The 23,756-nt window shown below is 41.4% G+C and overlaps 1 protein-coding gene across 8 annotated transcripts in view; it reads right to left on the reverse strand.

The window, feature by feature from the left end:
* Positions 1–14,446: 14,446 nt before the first annotated feature.
* The window catches only part of ARHGAP24 (Rho GTPase activating protein 24), a 182,439-nt gene continuing 173,129 nt past the window's right edge, over positions 14,447–23,756 (reverse strand). For all 8 annotated transcript variants that reach the window (XM_083861560.1, XM_083861559.1, XM_083861564.1 and 5 more), the window contains 5 exons: positions 22,424–22,556; positions 21,592–21,665; positions 21,069–21,190; positions 17,469–18,540; positions 14,447–15,282 (listed from right to left, as the gene is read on the reverse strand). In XM_083861560.1, coding sequence (XP_083717686.1) covers positions 15,039–15,282; positions 17,469–18,540; positions 21,069–21,190; positions 21,592–21,665; positions 22,424–22,556 — 1,645 coding nt within the window. In that variant the 3' untranslated portion in view covers positions 14,447–15,038. The remainder of the gene's footprint in view (positions 15,283–17,468; positions 18,541–21,068; positions 21,191–21,591; positions 21,666–22,423; positions 22,557–23,756) is intronic.

Here is a 23,756-nt window from a genome sequence, read left to right on the forward strand (position 1 = left end):
CCTGCTGAATACACATGTATTCATTAAATTGCCCTGCACACTCACGTTGAGGTGCTCAAGATGGAAACTTCTGAAGGAAGCTTTACCCAACAGGATGATGCCTTGCTGGAATAAATGTAAGCAGCTGGCAATATTCTCCCATGCCTTGTAAAAGGGAAAAAAAAGATTTGGGTTTGTTTTCAAGGCTGCTATGTATTTAGTAGACAAAATATGTGTAAGATGACTTTGGAAATGACAGGATCAATGTGCCTCGATGCTCTGAAATGAGGCTTGGTCCAATATAAAAATCATGAAATGGTTTGGGTTGGAAGAGACCTTAAAGATCATCCAGTTCCATGGGCAGGGACACCTTCCTCTAGACCAGGTTGCTCAGAGCCCCATCCAATCTGTTTTTGAACATTTCCAAGGATGGGGAATCCACTTCTCTGAGCAACCTGTGCCAGTTCCTCACCACCCTCCTAACACGTTTCTTCCTAATATCTAATCTAGACCTGCTGAATGCACCTGCTGAGACAGGTGGGGTCTCACAAGAGTGGGGTAGAGAGGCAGAATTACTTCCTTCAATCTGCTGGTCATGCATTTTTTGACGTGACTCAGGCAGCTGCTTCAGAAGAGAATTCAATTCCTGGTACTTCTGTTGATGTCTGTGGAAGTATCTATTGTTTTCCTTTCATAAGGACTGAGTTTTTACAATTGATGCAATGATCAACTCCAAGATAACCTCAAAGCTGTTGTCTGAGATCACAATCATGTACTAAGGAATCCTAGATGAAGATTTAAAAAAAACTTTGCAATTTTTGTCCTGTGAACACAGTTGCAAACTTGTGTGGAACTGATTAATTCTTTATACGGGCATTAAAGTTGTATAAATCTTGAGGTCACACAGTCCGGCAGAGTTTATGCAGACAGTCAGCTCCAACTCAATTCCTTCACTGTCTGTGGTAATCTTAGAGACCTGCACATGTGCAGGAATCTCTTTTGCAACAGCCAAGAGTAATAATTGCTTTTCATATACTACCCACAATAATGGCTGTCATTATTCAAAGTACTTTTTAAGGTTGCAATCTCTCCTTAAAATGTCATTGAATGTACTTGAGTGACATTTGATCTGAGTTATGAACCTGTAACAAAGCAACCCATCACATGCAAGAGGAAAAAGAGATTAACCCTCCAGACTCTGTTAAGCACAGTGTAGGTAAAGAAGAAAACCCAGAACTAGAATTCCACATCCATATTTGATTGCCCTTGTTTTTTAATCTCAGCTTCAGGATTAAAATGCAGACTGCACCATAGAAAAAAAAAACCTTTTAAGCTCTGTGACCCTCCAAACAGAACAAAATATGATGTAGCTGGACAGTGGTTTCTGTAACAAAGGAGTACACCAGAACGCTCATCAATTTTCAGGCAGAAAATGAATTAGAAGATTTTCTGCAGGATAACAATGCACTACTCTGAAAGGCTGCCATCCTGTGGCACTTCAGGGATGCTGTAGTAGCCCTGAGTTAATGGTTTCAACATTCTGGACTGGAAAAAATGTCCCAGATAAACTAAACACTTCTTTAATTTTTTTTTTAATTTTTTTTTTTAATATTTAGGTAGTTTCAAGAGAAAGCTCTGATCTCTCATGAGTTAGCTGTATCATAGCACAGCTTATAGGATGGGGCTTGGCTGAAGTTTTTTATTTTATTTCCATCAAGAGAGCCAACACACATAACTTTCTTAAACTGAAAATATTCTATGGTACTGTTGCCATAAATTCCAGCTGCTGAATGAACATACACTCAAAAACAGAACAGTAGGGAAGATTAATTTGCTTGCAGAATAATTTGTATGTTGTCAGTAAGCAGCACATTATGAATTAGAAACTTGTCCTTTGTATTTTTTCCCCCTACAAATCCTAAATTAAGATGAGCTTGAAGCTACTGTAAAATAGAATTCCATAGCAAACAATCAAAGGGAAAAAAAGCTACACTTCCACTCTTCAGAGAGCCTTTGTTAAAAAGGCTAAGAAAAAATGGGTAATTGAGAAATCTTTCCTCTGTTAGTATAGAAGTGATAAAGAAGCAACACACAGCTCTTACACATGCATGCAAAGTTTAAATCCTGGTTCCTTGAAATGCATCTCTGTTACTTGAGCAAGACTTGTATTTTAAGAAGTTATATAAGCCATGTGTATACATGTGTGTGTGTGTATAAATATATAAATGTATGTATATATAAAATACACTTTAAAACTTTATTCAGATCCCAGGCAGCTGGTTCGGCTTTTTGACATCCACACTCCATTATCTGCAAGGATAAAGCAGCTCACCCGTGGCCCTGGCCTCCATTTCTTCTACCTGAGCTGTCTTTTCAATGTACTCTCTGGTGACAGGTAGTATTACCTCACTAGAGAAATGGTCCTCAGTACTATTTCTCTATCCTTATGCTTCACTCCCAGGCTGTTTTTCAAACTGTACCGTCAAAGCTTTTAAGAACCAACCATAATTCTCTCCTCCAGTGTTCCCTGAAGCACCAACCACCTTTGAAAGTGCACAGAGCAGGAGCCCTGCAGCAACACCAACCTGCACGTGCCATAACTGTGGTGCTATTGGAACATTAATCTGCTCTTCCCCACCAAGACCCAAGGACATATTCCATTCCACACCTGCCTCCAGTCTGTATTTACCTTTCCACAAGCAGGAGGGAAGGAATTTCTGGTCAGACAACAGCATTTCCTCCTCTCAGTCCTGGCTGACACAATCTTCTTTCACAAGTAGTCTCAAACCATTCAGCGTCCATTAGTCTTTTCTAGCAGATGTAGTCTTCACTAAGTGAGAAATTAACTCTCCCTTAAAAAAACTGTAACACCCTAAGTTCTAACTCCAGTGTCTCAGAATTTTAGTGAAGTATTCACTACAGTTTATCATTATAGCAGGGAACACCCTAGAACATCTTTTTGTTTAATCCTACCTTATAGGATTCCTCTCTGGAAGCTTCGTGAGTCACAGCATTTTTAATCTTGCAGGAAACACACTCCTAAGGAAGTAAGATGGTCTTTTGCACTGCATTTCAAGCCAACATACTCCTGCTTTCACTACCAAATTAATTATAGAACTTAAGGAAACAGAGTGTTAAGGGAAGGGAGGAAAGTCTGTATCAGAGAAACTACACTTACCTGTTGTAATGCTTCTCCAACCCCTTCTTGACCTGGGGAAGAGGAGACTGGGAAATTCCACAGCTGAATTCAGTAAGTGCAAGCACAGGCCAATGCCCTTCATTTAGAAGAGAGGCTAAAGTACATAGGATTTGTTTCCTTTGCATTGTAAAGCTATCTTTAATGAATCATATAGCTTAATGAACTCACTGCCCATCCCACAGTGAGGAAATCTGATTTTAGGTTTTCATTGTTTTCCTGGCTGATTTCAGCCCAATGTGATTATTAGGTAAAACAATTACATACCTTTGCAAACCATTTCACTGTCTGCAGCTTCACTGCTAGTTTTAGTTGCCTAATCATCTTTTGTTTAAGAAAAGGCTGAGTTGTGGGGTTTTTATTGTAATTCATCTTTCCTTTGTAGAGTTCTGCTTCACTTGTGGTTACCAGAGATTACAGATTAAAAGACTAATATCTTAATTATTCTGTAAACTGATTTTAGAAGCTTGGGGTCTCTGCCTGGTTTTATGGGTTACAAAGAAAATGAAAATTAAGTAATATTTTGTTATTAACTTCAGACTTAGGTTAGATGCACCACAACAGCTTTACACATCCAGCAACTTCAGAAGGAATGAGAAGCTCCAGGGCTTCTTCAGCCCCCTAAAGCTTCAGTCCACCCCAACCCTGCAAAAATATGATTGACTTTAAATAAATTCCAGAAGGCTGCACTAAATTAACTGTGGCAGCACATATTTTGAAAGGCACAATACACAAACATCTGAGACCTCAACCCTTTCTAGAGCTGGAATTCTAGTGAAACTAAATCTTCACTAGAATGAAACTTTCCTAAGAGCAAGACTCCAATAAAATCAACTAGATTTTTACAGATAATTTTCTTGTCTAATACACTATTTTCCTTTGCATATTTCTCAGCTTTGAACTCTGTGCTAATCTCCTTCAGCTATGGGTAATTAATTAATGAACACATCAAAAAGATTTAGCCATGGGGGCTTAGTTTGGGATTGCAATTCTTATTTCCATTTGAGAAGCTTCAAATTTTAGTTCACACAGCAGCCACTTCTAGATGTTGTAACAGCAAACACAATTTCCTTTCTTCTGAACAAACAAGCAAACAAAAAGCAGTATTTCCTCCTCATAGTCCAGTGGGTGAACCTCTGAGCTGAGCAGTAAACACCTTCTTTAGGAAGGCTTTTTCAGCAAGTCAGAGAAGGTGTTCTGCACAGCACTGTGTATTGAACTCTTCTTTCTGGTCTTAACACCTTGTGAAAACTGTTGGCATCATTACAGAGCCCTCAACATGCTTTTGATGATAGGAGCTGTAACAGGATTTAAAACTTCCTGCAAAATGAAGTCAAAGAACCTGCCTTGATTTTGTCACAATCTAGTAATTTTTTTGCACAGGAAAAGCATATCAGATTGCCAAGTATGGAAACAACAGGAAAGATACAAAATTAATAGGGACATAAAAAGAGGTGGTCAATAAGGTGGTCATTTGCAGTGTTGCCTCTAATAACTCCAAACTTAACTCATGATTTGACCTTCCACAGATGGTGGAAACCTGGAATTTTGCAATGTGGAATGCTTTTTGAATGACAAAGGCTAAAAGGCACTTGATGATTTCCAATGAATTTGATAAATGTGATGATTGTTGCCCACTACACTCTATACATCTCATGTGAGGGAAACACTTTCTGGATTTGAGACTAATCAGAAGGTATTGTTCAATTTTAATAACAAAGGGGATACATGTATTCAAAAACCAGGATTTTCCCAGTTTCTGTCTCCCATTTAAAAATCCCAACAGATTAAACCGGAGAATCTTCAATATATAAAACCAATAATCCTTCTCTGGCTGGCCAGCAGATCCCTAATGCTGCCCAGGATACACTGGAATTATTTCTAAACAGCAATGTGCTTCCTAAACTCCTATGCCAGCACGGCAATCGTGAAGTGTCTGTGATCAGCATCCATCAAGTCAGGATTAGATGTAGGCTTTGTAAGATGTGCTCAAATGCACTCAGATAAACCCACAATAAATTTGCAATTAACAGCTCTGAACTCTATTGGCACGTGAGCCGTGCTGTGCTAAATGGAACCTGTGTTGTAGTCTCAGGAAGCTACAGGAAGTGTGGAAATTGTTGTTACCCTTCACTGATACTGGTACCCAGATTAAAAACCTGCACTACAATCTGCTTTCTGAACAAGTCATACCATTATGCAACACTGCATTACAAGCACCTACTGCAACACTCGATAGCTGGCAGAATGAAATCCCTTTAGAAAAGCATTTGCACTGATGCTGAAAATCTCTTGGCACAGGTGATAGGGCAGGAACACGGCTGAATCCCACCTCTCCTAATCACTGGAAGGCACAAGGAGACATAAGAATGTTAAGAATGAAGTGGCCACACAATTAAGAACTGGGTAAGAGAGATTGAAAAGGTATTGGATTTCTCAGCAGAGAATGCTGAGGCATGGATCAGTCCTTACATGGTAAACTGTTTTACACCAGGGTCCACCCCACTCCACCCCATTTTTCTTTTTCAAATTGAAAGGACAGAGGAGAACTGCTTGGCTTTCCAGAGAGATTGAAGGAATCATGTAAGCAACACCACTTTCTCTGAACACACAGTGGCATGTACATGGTGGCAGAACTAAATAATCACATCTCACAAAGCACATAAAACAGAACGTATTTCTTTTTTTGTTGTTGTTTTGGAGAACTCTCAGTTACTGAGATTCTAGTGCAGAGAAAGAGTATTTGTAGAACTAGCTATGAAGTTTGACTGCAAAACCACTGTTATTTTCCTTCTTGTTAGGATTTTTTGCTTGTTAGGTATCTAATACTTCAGTGCACTTAAGTGTCTCTCTAAAGTCCTCCTCATTTGTGACTGAATTTATAATTTCCATTAGTGCAACCTGAATCTTACATCCACAAAACTGGCAGCAGACACTTGAATATTTATAGACTGCAGTAGCTCTAGATAAACTTAATATTCTATATTTACACAGCACTGAACTAAAGGACCAACAAAACACTCCAAGAACAGGTGTGTAAGCGCTGATTGAAGCCTTGAAGGGAGAGGCACAGAGCCCACAGTAAGACCCTAGCTATCAAAAATTACTCCCTAATGTGCATTACAGGCTTTGGGAGTTTTCTTCTTTCTATCAGTATTCAGAGGAATTGCCTCACTGGTAACATAATTTATGTTATTGTGGCTGCTACAGATAACCTTAGCTTCTGAGTAATAGATGGTAACAAGGAAGAAATGCTGTGGTTACTGGAGTCAAAGAGGAAAAAAATAAAATGTCTTGTTATATGTGTCTCAGGAAATCTCACTTATCTTTTCAGATATAGATGGAGTACTATGTGTTTATATATCACTGTATTTATCTACTCCTCCTCTAAAGAAGTCCTTAAAGTTTGAAACCATTGCCATCCTCCTGGTTAGTCTGAAAGCACGATTCTCACTGAGATTGCAGAGGATGAGAGCAACCTTCCCTTCCACTACATCAGTTAAAAAAACTAGTAATTCACACATTTAACAAGTTTTACATGCCAAGTAATAACATTCAGTGTTAGGATCAAATACCTGATGCACTTGATGTGAGAAAGCATTTAAAGATAGATGCAGGTTCTGGTGTTCTGATTTATTTGGTTTTGCTTCTCTTGATGGGTTTTTTAGGTGATTCCTGGCCTGATAATAAGCTCACATAATTTCAATAGAGCAAGTCAATCATTCCTAAAATTTATATACATATAAAAACCTCAAGGCTTTGGGATTTATCTAAACACACATTTCCTGGATTGGGATCACAGCTATGAATGTTTGAAGGTTTACTCTGTGACTGCTTTTCTTCAAGGGCTAGTAATTGTCTGCTACATGGTGCAGATACTGGGTATGGGCTGTTAGTGGCCCACAGAAAACCTTAGAAATCAACTGAGTTAGTAGGTGAAAAGAAGACCAGGAAGACTTTAGCAATGGCTATTAGGACCCTGTGAGGAAAGATATTAAAGATATTTAAAATTGTCCAAGAGGAAATTTTATAAGGGTAGAAATGGTCACTGCCAAGAGTGCCATCAAGTTTCACAGAAGACTTTCAAGATGCCTTTCCTTTTCTGGAGCCAAAACAATTAGCAAAAAGTCTGGAGTCTACCTTGAAAATGGAACTTGTCCTTGCCAGGCACTTCCCATCAAGAGAACACAGTCCTGCTGTGTGATCAGGCACAACACACATTTCCAAGGCAGGAAGAAATGTCACTCCCTGACATTAACTTCCTTGGTGTCACTTCACAGCCTCTGGACAAAGAGACAGAGTCCATTGTTTCTCTGATTCCTCTCTTCATTCCTGGGCAATTATTCAGCAATCACATGGGTTTTGTTTTCCTGGGTCAATCCTGTAGGCACCTAGGACTGGAGCTATCTTCCAAGAAGCATCTGAAGTGCTTGTTTTACGGGACCACAGTATTCAGCACATAGAAATTTCCCAATACAGCATCATCTCCAGTCTTAATACAAATTTATATCTTTCTTTCACTTTATTGCCATTCAATTGCCTCTCTATATCCACGAAAAAAAAAAAAAATAAGGTGGAGAGTTTTGCATTCATCTCTAAATTCCTGGGTAGTCACCCTCTGAATTAGGGAGCTCTTGGTTTTAGCACTTGATCTACAGCCCTTGTGATGCACTGGCACCACCTCCTCCTTCACCACACCAGCCAATTCAGCACTGAATAGTCTGCAAAAATAAAGACATTCTGTCTGCACAGCACTGTCATGGTTGTGACAGCATGTCTGTACACACAGTGTGCAGGATAATCCACCTGAAAGCTTCTGCAGTGCTAAGATTAGGGGTTTATGGCTACATTGCTTCTAGCAGGGTGACATCTCTCTTGCCTTCTGTGTCCTCATCTCACACATCCCGTGCATTAACCAGAACTAGAGGAATATTCATTGTTAAGTGGTGCTTCAATGTTAAGAGTTCACTAAAAGTGAATCAGGAAGAAGGAAATAAATCCAACAGAGTAGATGCCCAGAGATTAATGACTGAACAACCAGTAAGTTGTCAAGATTGTGGGCCATTTTCTAGAACATTCCCAAGATGTTTCTGGTCATCAGCAGGCCACACGTGATCCCAAATTCAAGTCTTTAAAGAGTCTCTAAGGCCTTTAATTAGGCCCTGCATGACTCAGAGGAGATTCTATAGAGAACAACAGCAGATTTGTATTTCTGTAGTATCACAGACTTTCAGTTAAACATCACCACCCTCAGTGTCAGCGATCACAGGAAGGTGATGCACTATTGCTGTCCTCAGGTGGGTCACTCAAGCCAAATCAAAGTCATTCTGCTGACCTGTTTTAATGTGTTCAGCACACACTCATTGGCTATCTATCCCTCTTCTGTAAGTATTTCATATCAAAATCAATGCAAAACTTATACCTAACATTCACAATTGACTATTTCATATTTTTTTTTAAAATTCCTAAGTAGGAAATCAATGTTTGCAACAGCCCTGTTGATTTGTGTTCATCAGTGTAGACATTAGTCTCCTGCTAACCTGTATTTTTAATTGCCTTTGCTGAGTTGCAGTGGATTTGGCTCCTCACAGTAAAAAGGAGGTTTACTGTTAAGTACTGAGGGCAGGACTTGCCTGAGGTGTGCTCCAGTGCATTGGAATTACAAGTTTGCAAAGAATAGGGTTTATTACAGGTCCACTGAGATTGTAAGGTTTAAACAAAGAAACAGATACTATAACTGTAGTTTGGTTGTTTTTGTTGGGTTTTTTCTCCTTCTTCCTGTTTGCCTTGACAGTAGAACTTGAATAGAGAGAGAAGTAGAGAAGTAGAATACAAGTAATTTGTTTACATTTTCTTAAAAATTGGCTAGAAACTGTCAAGGAACAAAAGCCTGTCACACCATCAATCCACAGCACCACACACCCCTAGTGTGTGTGTAATCAACACAGAGAACACAGAATCCACACAGAAGAACAAAGTTCTTCTGAACAACTGCTCCTAAAATATATGCCACTTGGGCATATTGGCTGGACTGAGAAACTCAGCTGGGACATGTGCCTGGTCCTGCAAACTACTGCAAATCTACCCAGCCCCCACTGGCTCCAGTGCATCCAAAGCTGTCCATCTTTACTCAGCATATCCTCCTGACTAGATACCAGCAGGTCTCCACCTCTTTTCTTGTTAGACAAGGTTTTTAATAGCTTAGTGTGCTTCTGGGCCTTGGGAAAAACAGGCTTAGCTGGCAGCACAGATATACATTAATAGTTCATGAACTGTTCTCTTAATGGCCTTTGGAATTGCCTCCAGAGATGCTTCATTTCTGCCATGGTTCATACCCTGCTTGCTTTCCATTTCAGCCTCCTTTGATGTAGGTCCCTCCAGTCAGACAGAAGAATATAAATTAAGTCAATTGTGATACATGCACTATTAATACCATTAAGCTATACAAATATATCCATTAGCCACATGCACTGTTAGTATTAAGGCATGTCTACTCATGGGAACTCCTATGGAATGAGGGAGGTGTGAATTAGTAACTTTTTCCACACACAATCTTTTCCCTGAGTAAGGTCTCACTGTTACACAAGGCACACATCTGCAAGAGGAAATTAAGCAAAACCTCACCAGAGTGCTCATTCCATGTTAAAAGTGGGAACAGCACTACATTTGTCCTCCTGCTCTGCCAAAATCCAGGCCCTGTCATTCATCCTGATACGCAGAACATGCAATTAAAAATACCAGTTACTGGCATAGCTCAGCAATGCTGAAGATTTGGACAACATTTTTTGTTACAGTTTAGGAAATTGATTTGCAAGTAGTGCTACATGCAACAATCACTAGTATTTTTACTGAACTGTAGACTACATTTCAGCTAATGCTAACTTTTAAGGTCAAAAACTCAAGATTGCACCTTTGTCACACGAACAACAGAGAAAATACTGCTGCTCAAAACTACCTATTTTGGTCCCAAGCCAAGTCACCTCCTAAACACCACACACTTAAAAAATTACAGCCATGCTCGTAATAGTATTTTAAACGCAAAGTCCTGCTGAACATTAATCACTTTAAACCTCTTTCACATGGAGAGATTAATACACAGAGGCAGAAAGGGTTTTCCGTTCTTGCATTTTAAAGATTCAGAAGCAGAATTGTCTTGCATATAAGGCTCATTATCCTGGATCCCTCTGGGAAAAAGCAAGGAATATATTTGCACCACGATCATGTTTCTGGCCTCAAAATTTTTTTTTGCACTCTCCATTATTATTGGCATACTAAAGAAACCTGTTTTATTGCTGACAAGCCTTTTTCCAATAAAACTAGATCACCAACGCTAATTGTAATTACACACATTATGACAGCTTCTAAAAGCCTGGCAGGGAAAGCTCTCAGCGTCTCCCACCGCTTCCTAAACCTCTGCAGAGCTACAGCAATTTGCATCAGCAGGGTATCTGCCGCATGGAATTTCATTTCCTGAGCAGCACCGCTCCAGAGATGCTGGATGACAGTCCAGGGCCATTAGCTGTTCCCAGAGCGGGTGGAACTGCCCAGCCTTCTGGGCTCCCTCCTTCCCGTCACTCCCACAGCAATGGCTCTGCTGGTTATTTCCCCAGAGGAACTCAGGCTGCTGGCACGCAGGACCCACAAAAGCAAGGCAGGTACTCGTGAAACAGCTGAGCCAGCTCTTGGTGTCAGCCCACAAAGCAATTTAGGGCCAAAAAAGTTCTGAAAGAACAACAATGTTAACTGCAGTAACCCATTTGTAGAGACAAGCTCTCAGAAAGAATGCTCTTAACTGAGGGCAAATTACTACCACCTACACATGGCAATTTCAGGTGTTTTAACTTCCTTGTTTGCCTCATCTCTCCCATCTGTTTCCTCTATTTTTATATGCCCACATCACAAGTACGTGTTAATTTCTATTTGCCCATCTCCCCTTCCCATCTCCTCTACTTCCTTGCAGATTTGCCAGGGGCACAGAGTCTGCAGACACTCTCCTCTTCAATGGACAGGTTCCAGAGGGAGTTCAGAGTAAGAAAGGAAATTAATTAGGAGTTTCACTCATCCAGGAAGTGCTCGAATATAGAGCAGCTGGAGGCAACTCACTGTTTTGACTGGGCTGTCAAAACGTGTGAATCACTCTACCTGCTTACTCATTCTCTCCTTACCCTGCCTCTGTTCCAACCCACTAGGGATGCTACAAAATATTTGTTAACTATTAAATTTTCTCTGGAAATTGTATCTTTCTCAAAAATTTCTGGACCAGCACTTAAACTACTAGATCAAGTACTGCTTACAGATCTTAAGAGCAGAACATCAGCAAGCTCCTTTCCTCTCTGTTCTTAACCTAACACACCAGTTTTGCATATTACTTAACATGGCACTTTGTTTATTAATCTTTGTGTTTGGGAAACCGATGCTGAGTTACTGAGTTTGAGATGCTAAAACAACATGTGGCAAAGATGGGCAGTAAGTTTATTTATTCTCCTGCACCAGAGCATAGAGCAAATATGTAGCAGGACTCTCACAAACAGAAGGGGGGACAAAAGCTTCTCAAAGCAGCACTCAGGAGTTACGGGGTGTGTCTGCCACTTTTCCAGTCTGCTGTGCAAATAAGAGTATGAGCACCCATCCCAGTGTTCCCATGATGTGGTCAGAGATGGGATTAACAGTGGGAAGTGTGCATCACTCTCCTGCTCTCTGTCCCTCAACTCCAGCCTGCTCATGTGTTCTGAAATCATGCTTTTAGATGTAATGTAAACCTTGGGATTGGAGCACAAAGTCATCAGCTTGAGAGACTTTTTTTCCCTCATCATCTGTGCAGATGATTGTAAAAGCCTTGTCTCGTGAGCTGTGCAGAGGGACAATGTGCTATAAGAGCTGAGTTATTCTGCCATTCTTAGCTTGGAGCTGGCTAGTGAACTCATACAACAGATTATTACCTTGGGGAGCTCACAAACCTGTGAGAAAGAGCTGAAAGCACATTTATTCACCTTACTTTGATACTTGAAACTTAGTGCTCTCTTGCAGCAGGTAACACTGTTAGCTTGGCCTGTAATGACCTGTCCTGTTTCATTACACAAACTGGTGATAAAGCCAGTTGTCTCAGTTATATTCAATACCTCACCAATTAAAAATCCTAAGAATTGTCTTTATGAGATACATTGCAAATGCACTGTGTGAAATCCTTATAGTTTTTTCCACAGCCTTCGGGTTCTGCCTGCATTAACCTTAATCTTGTGAATAAATCTTGCCCCTTTCCATGGCACTGAATGAGAGGGAGTGTGATTTTATCCTCTGGCCACTTGGCTCCATCAGCATGCCCTCCCTCCCCAGCAGGGCACAGGCTGGACACACACAGGCTGCACATGCTAAAGGGAACAGAGCAGCACATGAGTCATGGGCCACCGGGGAACAGTGTCACACAGCTGAGAAGTGACAAGTGTTAGATTCTGAATGTAAGAAACATCATGGACTTTGTGCTTTTGAAGAACCAGGACAGGAACAGGAGCATGAAGATGACCATTTGAAGGACACAAATAAACTTTAACACCACAGCCTAAATGCTGCTGCAATTTCACAAGAGGAGTGAGGTACTTTGGATGGATCATGATGGGAATGGACACCTGTTGTCAGTGATATTTTCTAAGTTTGCTGTGCCTGCTCAAGTACCCCTCTGTAGAGATGGTTTCTGCAAGACAGTGAGGTGAAGTCTTGTTCTGGGATGCAAAGCAAGAAATTTGGGTGTCAGTGCTTAGCCATGTAACTGGAATTTGAACATTCTTTGAGGAACTGACTGAAACACATTTTGAAAGATGAAGGTAAGCTTCAAATGCAGGCGAAGTCAAGCTTCAAACAAACATACAAATCCTGCCTAATGCAAGATTTGATAGAAGCATTCACTATTGTGTACATCCAGTGTAAAAAAAGGAATTCCAGTTCAGAAAATACTTATCTCAGAGATTTGAAGTCATGTCAACAGATGTCAGATACTGCTTAAATTCTGAAGCCCACTGCATCAGTTATCAAGGTCTCCCATTCAATTTAAAAAACCAGAATTAACATAGTAATCTGTTTTCTTCTCTCAGCATTGTGAGTACAGGTTGTGATTGCTGCTACCTGATGTAAAACATGCAACTCATACCTTGATCTCTCTCTGACTTTTTTCTGATTTACACACAGATTGGAGGTGCACTGGACATGTTCACAGCAATCAATACAACAGCTGCCCTGACTGATGACTTTGAGCCTCACCAGACACAAACAATTCATCCACAAGCACCACATGTAATGCTCTGTATTTCTCTGAAATTTAAAACCTCATGTTTGCTTCCCAGTGTAATTCCCACACACAATTAATACTTGTTTAATATCCATACTATAACCAAGAAGGTTCATCATTCTTTTTCAGCTGGAATTAAAAAATAATTGCAATATATTTAAGAGACACTAGAGGGAAGCCAAGATGTCTCAACAACCCTTCCTAATAGTACTGCTTTAAGTCCTAATCCCTATGTTAAAACATAACATCCTTAACATGGTGTAGAAAACACAGGTTATACTTACTGTGTTTAAAAATGCCAAACAAATTATTCATTTACAGGATGGCTCTGCTGTTTCTTTTCCACTGGCACTCTTCATGCTGTGACGCTCCAGGCTGTTCCCTCTAGGTGCTCCCTTGGTGATGCTGAGAGCCTGGAACTTTCACACTTGTAACACTTGACAGTAATCTCTTGAAGCATTCAGACAGTCTGATAACTTGCTAATATACACTGTAAATACAAGTGGTGAATGTGTTGGTGTGTTTTCTTCCTTATTTACTGTCTGCTGCCAGCTGCCCCAGTAACTTCTACCATGGACATTTTTTATTTTATTTTTTTTTACACCAGTCACACCAATAAGGCAAGCAGAATCCCCAGTTAAACCTCCCTGTGTGTCCCTTCACCAGCACCACAAAAAGGACTTACCTTCACCCAGCATGCAGAGATAAGTCAGATGCAAATATGGTATGATCCACTGGTTTATACCCCTGCTCTGAACTGCAGGGATCAGGCACAGGGCTTCTTCAGGGTACACCAAAAACTCTGGTCATGTGATTAACGCCTCATAAGTCCTCCTAAGAAGTCTCCCAACTTCTTACTCAGTCACCCACATTTTCTCCCCAACAAGCAGCTGTTTACACCTTTGTCACTGTCCCCAGTGTAGGCTGACTTCATATCCTCACTTGCTATTTTACAACAGGGGTGCTCTGGAACTTCATCCCCTGGCCATCAATTCTGTGCCATCAGTATTGCTTTATTTTGCCCATGGCATACTTCAGTTTCTCAATCCTGCTGCCTCTGTTTGGAAGCGACGCAAATCAGGGCTAACCATCCACACATTTACCTTAACATATCTGTTTATCTTCACTCCCCAGCAAAAGGGGTAACAAAACAAAGACAAAAAAAACATTTGATATACAAAATAAGCTGATGGTAACACAATGCCAAAAATAGCTTATTATGTTAAGTGCAAGGGAGAAAAGCCTTTATATAAAGCTTGATTGCAACAACATCTCAATTTACCAGTTTAAATACAAGACTTGCATTAAAATATTTCTTCAGATACATCTCTTGCTCTAAGGTGGTTTTTAAATTTATATACACATATCCAGTTGTAACACTTGACAGTAGTCTCATGAAGCATTCAAAGAGTATAACTTGGTAAGTACACACTGTAGATATGAGTGCTTAATGTATGTATGATTTCTTCCTTCGAGGGTTTGTAACATTTTGTTGAGTACTAGCCTCAGACAGGTGACCAGCCACCTGATACAGTATAATACCCCAAGCCCTTCCTCACGTCCCACAGTCTAGACTTCCACAGCTCACTGGATCCAGATGGTGTTGCCTCTTTCTGGTCTGCGAGACTCCACTGTCAATTCTCCAAAAGTAGAGAAAAACTGCTCCATTTCCTTCTGCAGCATATCATTCCTCTTCTCTGCATCCTCCTTCGCCCGCTCTGCGTTACGCATTTTGATTTCTACCATTGTGAACTTCTTCCGCTCTTGATCCAGCTCTTCATGCAGGGCCATCATTTCAGTCTCCAGGGTGAGATTTCTCTGCTCCAGGCTGCATGAAGGAAATAAAAGCAGACAGCTCCTGAGCAGCACTCCTCATGCAATAAAGCAGAAATGCACACCACCAACAAATTCATACACGTCTTTTCATTTCTAAAGCTTAGACTTAATTTCTGATGGGCATATCTAGAAACCATGGCTTCATCCATGAACTGCTCTCACAGGGCAAGCTCTTTGGCAGTCTATTAAAAAAATACCTTTGTCTCTTTGATAGCTTGTTTAGAAAATGCCTTTGAACAGCAAAAGGCACAGAAGCAAACAGCTCCATCTAGTTCTCCAGGAGTAGGCTAACTATTCCCTTTACCACCCAAAGTGTTGACACCCAGCTGCTTCTAGTGTCAGTAGTGTTACCTGCAAGGCCAGAATAGTGCCCTGAATGCCTTTGTCTCACTGCTATCTCCTTTCTTCAGCTGACCTGCCTGCTGTATCTATTTGCCAATATGGACCTGCATGTATCTGTAAATATGGGTGTCATGAAGTTCAATAAAGCCAGGTCCTACACCTGTGTCATGGCAACCAGGCACACCTACAGGTTGGGCAGAGAAGAGAATGTGAGCAGCCCTGCTGAAGAGGACTGGGGAGTGATGGTTGATGAAAAACAACATGAGCTGGCAATGTGTGCCCACAACCCAGAAAGCCAATTGTATCCTGGACAGCATCCAAAGCAGTGTGGCCAGCAGGGTGAAGGAGGGGATTCTGCCCCTCTGCTCTTCTCTGGTGAGACCCCACCTGGAATACTGTGTCCAGCTCTGGTGCCCCCAGCAGAAGAAGGACATGGAGCTGCTGGAGCAAGTCCAGAGGAGGACCATGAAGTTGTAAGAGGACTGGAGCATCTCCCCTACAAAGACAGGCTGAGAAAGTTTGGGCTGTTCAGCCTGGAGAAGAGAAGGTTGTATGGGGACCTCATTGCAGCCTTCCACTATCTGCAAGGGGCCTACAGGGAAGCCAGAGGGACCCTTCATCAGGAACAGTAGTGACAGGACAACAGGGAATGGCTTCAGACTGGAGGACAGTAGGTTTAGATCAGATGTTTGGAAGAAATTCTTCATTATGATGGTGCTGAGGGACTGGCACAGCTTGCCCAGAGAGGTTGTGGATGCCTCATCCCTGGCAGTGTTCAAAGCCAAACTGGATGGGCCCCTGAGCAATTTGGTCTAGTGAGAGGTGTGCCTGCCCATGGTAGATGGAATTGGATGATCTTCAAGGTCCATTCCAGCCCAGACCATTCTATGATGTTAGTAGTACTAAAGGCAGTCAGCACACATATTAAACATTAAGTGCTCTACTACACTGCACACTATGCTGGAAGTAGTGATGCAGGTGAACATTCTGCATCACTCTGTGTGCTGCACTCTGTTGCCAGCAGCTGTCATGTCGTGATCTATGACTTGCAGTGCCAGAGGTACCAGTGCATAGAGCTACTGCGTAACAGAGGCGAGAACAGAAAAGTCCTGAACAGCTTGACTGAAGAACCTTTATAACAAAGAGAGCACATTCAGGTCTGCACTGCTGAGGGCACTAATTAACGCTAAGCCCAGACTGAGGTTATTCACTGATCATTACTAACACCCACCCCAGCAACCTTGCTCTGTATGAGCAGAGTCTGCACTGTCTGTAGACAAAGACACATCCCTCCCTTGCCCTCTTTTAACAGGTCTGAGCTTTGAAGGAAAGGCTCAGCAGCGGAGTGAAGACAGGACAGGATCAGTAGAGGTAAGTCCCAGATCCTGCACTTCCTCAACAGGAACGAGGACTGCAAAGGAGTCCAGTAATCTCCCCAGTCCCAAAAACTACAAATGGAATATGCCACAACATTACTTTCACTGAAAGGTGACACTCAGTTGCTTTTCTCTCCAGAACAGGCATGAACTAATGGAAACACTGTGAGAACCTACTGATTTTGTTAATTAGACTTTATACAGACACTCAAAAGTTTTTGGCTTCACTTTTGACCCCAACAGGATAGCGTGCCAAAACCACGGCAAACAAGTGCTCTGAAAAAACTCCTCTGGATCATAGTATCACTGAAGCAGTGTCAACACTGAAAGATGACAAACCCATTGGCAAGCACCTAGTGAGTGACACAGCAGTGATTGCACCTAGTGCAAGTCACGAAAGGAAAAACTTGGATTTACTCTGCAAAAAGCAGTCAGATGGTAGAGCGCCAAAAAATCTTACCTTTTTATCCTTGTCTCATATTCTAGTTTTTGCTTGGCCATTTCTTGCTTCAAGCTGGACACCAGGCTGTGCAAAGCACTGTGATTGTTGGTACTGTTGGGCACAAACGTTTCACTGTTATCACTGCTGCTAGTGGCTCGGCTGCTGTGGCCCCCCACACTCCTCCTGTCACTTTTGTTCTCATAGTCACCCGGGTTAGAGAGGTCTTCGTGAGGTGGCCCATCCAGCACAGAGTCTTCAAAGTTACCTGCATAAAAGTCCTGCTCGGGGCAGGTGGTGGTGGATGAGCGACAGGAGTTGGAGTGCTCCGGGAGGGATATTTCACACGAGGACGTGGACCAGGTGGCACTGTCCACACTCTGTTTGTCATCAGAGTTCACCATGGAGAACTGCTGGTGGACGTTGTCGTAGGTGGAAAGCCTGTTGTGCTGGCCCGACTCAGCCACCGACGGCTCCCTCTGCCTGTTGTCCCTCAGGGTGACGTAGCCATTGGGCGCCCAGCCTGGGCTCCGGCTGCCCGGGGCGTTTCCATGCCCATCGGTGCTGGACAGGCCCATGCGCACCCCCCCGTTCTGCACGCTGTGTGTCCCCATCTTGGTCACCGGCCCCTTCAGGGACGACGCTCTCCTGGTCTGCAGGGAGCAGTTGGGTAAGGTCTGGCTCTTCTCCGGGCCCTCCACGGAGCTGCTGAAGGACCCGTTGGTGACTATGCCGCTACCTTTGTTAAAAGCAGGATTTTTTTTCACCATGAGCGGCGGGCTCCTGGTGACATCTGGTTTCTGGATGCTGTTCCTGGGGCTGTTTGTCTTGCTGCCTGGCAGGGCAGTTGGAGACTCACAGTCCATATTTCCCCTTTGGGGAGACTCGGGTGTGTCCCAAGAGCAGCGCCTCACTGCCGTCTCCTTGGTATTGTTGTTCTCTTTGTTCTGTAGCTGCCCTGCAGGGGTTTTCTTTGGAATTTCGTTGTTGTTGTTGCACACCTCAGGTCCCATCTGAGGGTCTATATCCTTGGGAAATAGCTCTTCGTGTTTGCTAATCATCACTGACATGAGCTGCTGGACTACTACTGTACCTGAAAGGGGACACCAAGCATGTGGTTGTGAATGCTGTGTTTTATTTAAGGCATAAATATATTTTATCTACCAGATTCCACAAATACTTAGCAAACATTCAGCTTATGCAAACATTGACACAATGCCTCCATCTGTGTAACACTCTGAATGTTTAACAAGGCTGAAGTGCCTCTTGGCTATGGAGCCACATCAGCATTATCTCCTCCTTCCATCACACCAAGCCAGCAAGGCCTCACAGACCCCTAAAAACAACAGGAACATTTGCAAAGGAGCTGTTACCGTGACAGTAACTGCATTGCATGAAGACCACAGGAGGAGATAATGAGCAGAACATAGTAACATCATTCTAAATGATGGCTTTCCACTCAATGTGGTGAACATTTTAAATCCAAAGTCTCATTCTGGCACAGCACTTGTGTTTGGTAGTTTACCAGCAAATGGGCAGGCAAGGGATTCTCACTGCTGGAACAGACACTTTAGTCTTCTGAAGCAAAACAGTGCAGTAATGAGACAGAATTAATTTAATGTGAATGCATTTAACCACTCCATGGTGAGCCTATATGCAGCCAGAGAACTATGCCACATTATAGCACACTATGGAAGTAATGCAGGACCACAGCTTGCTGCTTCCTGTAATAGATGGCCACCTTTCCTCTAAAGTAACAGCCCCTTGGTGTGCACACCACTTGACTGCCCTGTAATTTACACTCTAGCATTTAGAACTGGACTTGGCATGATAAGGATGTGCAACTCTATTTTACTAAGCATACCCTTATTAAGGTTTATTAAGAATATTTCAGGAACAAGGTCAAGGTAGTTATAATAACCACCTCATTTTTAAACTGTTAAAAAGCTTTCAGAGGCATGCTGTGCTCTTCTAATCAATAAATTCCCACTGTGCAGAATAATTTACATCAACTCCTTCTCTGGATTTTATATCCCACACGTTTAAAATACAAGTACCAAGAGTCAATTCAGCATGGGTACTCAACATCTCTTTTAGGTGCTCTCACTTGTTTGTTTGCTGAGGCAAAATGATCCTTTAGAACTAGAGAGTAGGAAAATTCACATAGCTAATCCCCTGGCACACTTAGCTGCATTCCTTCTGAGAACTTCACCTGTTGTGTGCAGAACTTTACAACAAACATTGCTTTGTCCTCAGGCAACTTTAATGACTGCATTTGACAGGAAAAAATTTCCCTGTGGCTGGAATTCTGAAAGAAATCCCTGCTGAATCAAACAAAACCAATTTCTCATCCCCATCACAAAGATAGGGTTCCCCATAGCTGCATGTTTTATTTTGAATGATTGTGCAAGAAAAGCACTCTGTATCTTCCAAAAGGCAAAGACAAATGACAAAGGGTAGCCATGAGCACCAACCAATATGCAGTCTTTATTCAAAGTCCCTATATACATTTAAATATGTGTATCTCAATTGCAAATCAGCACTGTCTTATATCAAATCTTATAGTTATGCTATAAATCTATTTAATCAAGCCTGTTTCTCATTAGTTAAAAAAGTATATGTGTTCTCCTACAGAGAATGTAGTAACCACCCTGTTTCCTTCAAGAGGCACCATCATTTTAATTCTAGGGCTGTTGATAAGCAGGCTGGGGAGTTGCTCAGACAGTATTCACAAACTTCATATATGATTTGGAAATGCCATGTTTCTGTTCACAACAACAGTCATTGTCATAAGAATTAAAAAGAAGAAGGAGAAAAAGTAAGGCTTCAGAAAAACAAGTGAATGAACAAAGTATAGAGGGAATTGTATCTGGGAAGAGAAAAAGCATCAAACTCACAGGAAAAGAATAATTCCATACACTATCAAATAAACTATGACAACTGCATTTTTTGTGCACAGTCTGTGTACAGCCCTAATTTTCAATAAAGTTGAGTAAATCCTACACATTAATCAGAACATATTTGATGGCAGAAAAGGCATTGTGTACTTCAAGCATAGTTAAAGTCACACAGACTAAGACTAGAAGGAAGTAATAGGAGGACATTGTCACATCCATATTTTTGTCTTGACCATAGAAAAATGCTACGGCTGAACATGGTTGTAAATGAGAGAATGCAGCTGGTAAATTGATTCCTGTTGTTCAGGAAGGCATGTAATACACAACTGCCTCGTGGGGGTTCTACACGGGTCACTGCAGTGTGAACCTGAGCTTTTCCTTGTCCTCAAGAACCACCGGTGAAATATTAACTGCACTCCAACTGCATGTGCTGAGTAAGAGAGAATGTGCCATGCTTGCAGAAGTTTTGAGAGAGAAGGTCCATGTTTAGTGAAGCTGCCAAGGCATAACAATCTCTTGCAAAGTCTGTTTGAAATGCTGCATGTTTCAGTGCCTTTCATAGTAACTTGCAAGATTTAACCCAAAATCTCATTCAGGTTGAAAATTTCTGTCTCTGTATAATAGATATGCAGAACTTACTGCACATACTGCATGTATGGACTGGTAATATGTGCTGGTAATAAAACTAAAGACATTTCTTCTTTTCTCTAACAAATAAGCTCACCCTCCATGATAGTCAGAGGATCTTCCACTTTGGGGCGCAGGATGTTGGGGCCAAAAACTGTAGCCAGGTTTTGCACACTCATTTTGTTTACCCCTGAATACGACTGGACTTCATCAAGGAATCTGTCGGGAAGAAAGAGGTCTTTAAGGAACACGTAAGGAGGAAAAAGAAAGTCAAATAATGCGATTGTTTCTTAACATAGTTTAACTATTGCATTCCAAATGCAAACAAAGCCAATAACTGCAGTTAGAAATGGGAAAAACAAGGTCCTTTAAAGAGGATGGGATATATTCACTTCTACTTTCTTGCACTCCTTGCCTGCTTATGACAGAAAAGTCACAATCTTGATAGAGCAAATTACTAATTAGTCATGCAGTAAACTCATTGTTTCAGTACCTTCACTTGAGTTCTCCAGTCCTCCAAGTGTGAGTAATGTTTTTCCTTCAGGGCACCCAGACAGACAGGTCTGTCTGTCAGCTCACATTTATAAATACCCTTGTGATATTCTTGCAAGAGCTCTTACCTACAGATGTATTTCAGCAGATTGTAATTGACAGCTGGCAGGCTCTTCACTTGCTTCACCAGTTCTTTCAGGCCCTTTAAGAGGTTTAAGGAAAAATAAAGAGTGAGCAGGCCGTTTTTTAATATTTTATCAGAGATTTTCTTTAAAAATTCAGCAATTCCAATTACAACACAACAGACACACCACTGAAATTGCAGCATTAAATACAGGTTATGATCAGGAATGGCTTGTACAACTCATTTTGGATTAGGCTAACATGGATTAGCTCTGGAAAAAAATAAACAAGAAAATAAATATCTTGGTTTCATCATGCCTGTACTTTTTCTTTCATTCATTCTCTTTTTCTGACCAGCAGCTCCATTCCTCCTGCTGATTAACAAGTCTAAGCCTTCCAGGAACAGCTCTGGTTTGAACTAGCTGGCATTCCCTGCAAGAAACTACTTGGTTATTTTGCCCAGTTCTAGTCCATACTAGATTCTGACTAATAAAAAACTCCTCATTTAACAGCAAGAGTTGAACAGCAACCATCAAGACCCTTCCTTTTATAGTTCAGAGATTAATCCATGAAAATATATGTCTCTTCCATGTAAAATGGAAGCTATTGACTACAGCGATGTTTACTTTAATCAAATTCAGTGACATGCAATAAATACAGCTAAGGTTATGCTACGCACCTTTATTTAGAATTCCCAAAGACCCAAGTGGCAACAACTTTCATGCAAAACCTGCTTCAATTAATAGATGCTCATTTAAATTAGGACTACCATCAACTTCTCTCCTCCTGAAAACTGCAACAGCCTTTTATTTCATCTTACCCCAGTTACCAACTCACCGTTTCTTCCTCCTTGCTGAGCATTTTGGCACAGGAAAGAAAATCTTCATATTTTGCATATGGTACAACTGGCTCTGGGAGCTCCCTTAGGTACAGCTTGAGCAGTGAAGCCACGGTGTGCACATCTGTGTTGCTGTTGGGGTGGAATACAAGAAGACATTAATGTGAATCAAGATGATACTGACAAGCTAAAACCTGCCACTTTTCCACTGTCATCCCATGTTTTACTCATCAGCAATATATACATCCACAAACCCTATCTGTAATCTGTTTTTTGTTGGATTTTTTTGTCCTATAAAGAACTCAGGATACCCACAGGCAAACGTCTGTCAATGCTAGTGATTTATTACCATAAATAATTACATGTAAGGCCCTGTTTGCAGAGACAGGTATGGAGGAGATAGATCCTGCCTCTTGTTCACAAGCATCTCCCTTCAGACATGCAAAATTCATTTTAAATGACACTTTTCATTTTCACCTGAGCTAGAAATATGGCACTTAACACACTGGGAATTTTTCTCCTACTAGAGATGGCCCCAGCTCCCAAAAACATGCCCAGCGTGTCCCAATTCCATTTTATCACCATGTCCTCTGTCATCAGTATTCAGGAAACAGGTTTAAAGGAAACCATATATACCACAGGTATTTAGTTGAAGTCTACCTACTGGAATTACAGCTCTTTCCCTGACATGCATCTTTTTCCTATGGGCTTCCACTAAATTACTACTGTGCCTTTTAGCTGTACTCTTACACTGAAAACCTGGATATACTTTACACTCAGAACCACAAATCCTTGGGAATTGATTTTTAGCTCTATCCTGTACCAACTAAGCTGAGGCACCAAACAAAAAATGTCTGAATGCCTGCAAAACAGGTAACATCACAGGGCCAAGAGTAAAATATCTGATACAACGTGTGTGTCCCATAACTGCACTGGCAGAAATTTAAGGGGTTTTTGGATATGGCTAGTAGGAGCCTCAGCTGTTTATCAGGCATACTAAAAGTAACACAGGGAGGACCCCAATCACAAGTTCAGACAATGCAATCACACTTGCTTTAATGTTTCTGTGGTGTGTAAAGTTACACTCTGTTAACTTAGGAGCACTTATCTGAAAACAAGTAAGTAGAAATTAGATATAAGGCACAAGCTAGCATGAAGAAATCTCTCTTGCATTATGTCTGGCTCCATCCCTGGGTTTAGCTACTCAAGCGTTTATTCAAATCCTTACTGGAATATTCTACATGCTTTCCCTGGTTCAGATAAAGAATTGCACTGCAAGCTGTTATCTTTCCCTCTGATTTCTGAAAAGTCACAGAAGGGGGCACTAAATAT

Source organism: Zosterops lateralis (genome assembly GCF_965231275.1).
Source record: "Zosterops lateralis genome assembly, chromosome: 5".
NCBI classification, from domain to species: Eukaryota; Metazoa; Chordata; class Aves; order Passeriformes; family Zosteropidae; genus Zosterops; species Zosterops lateralis.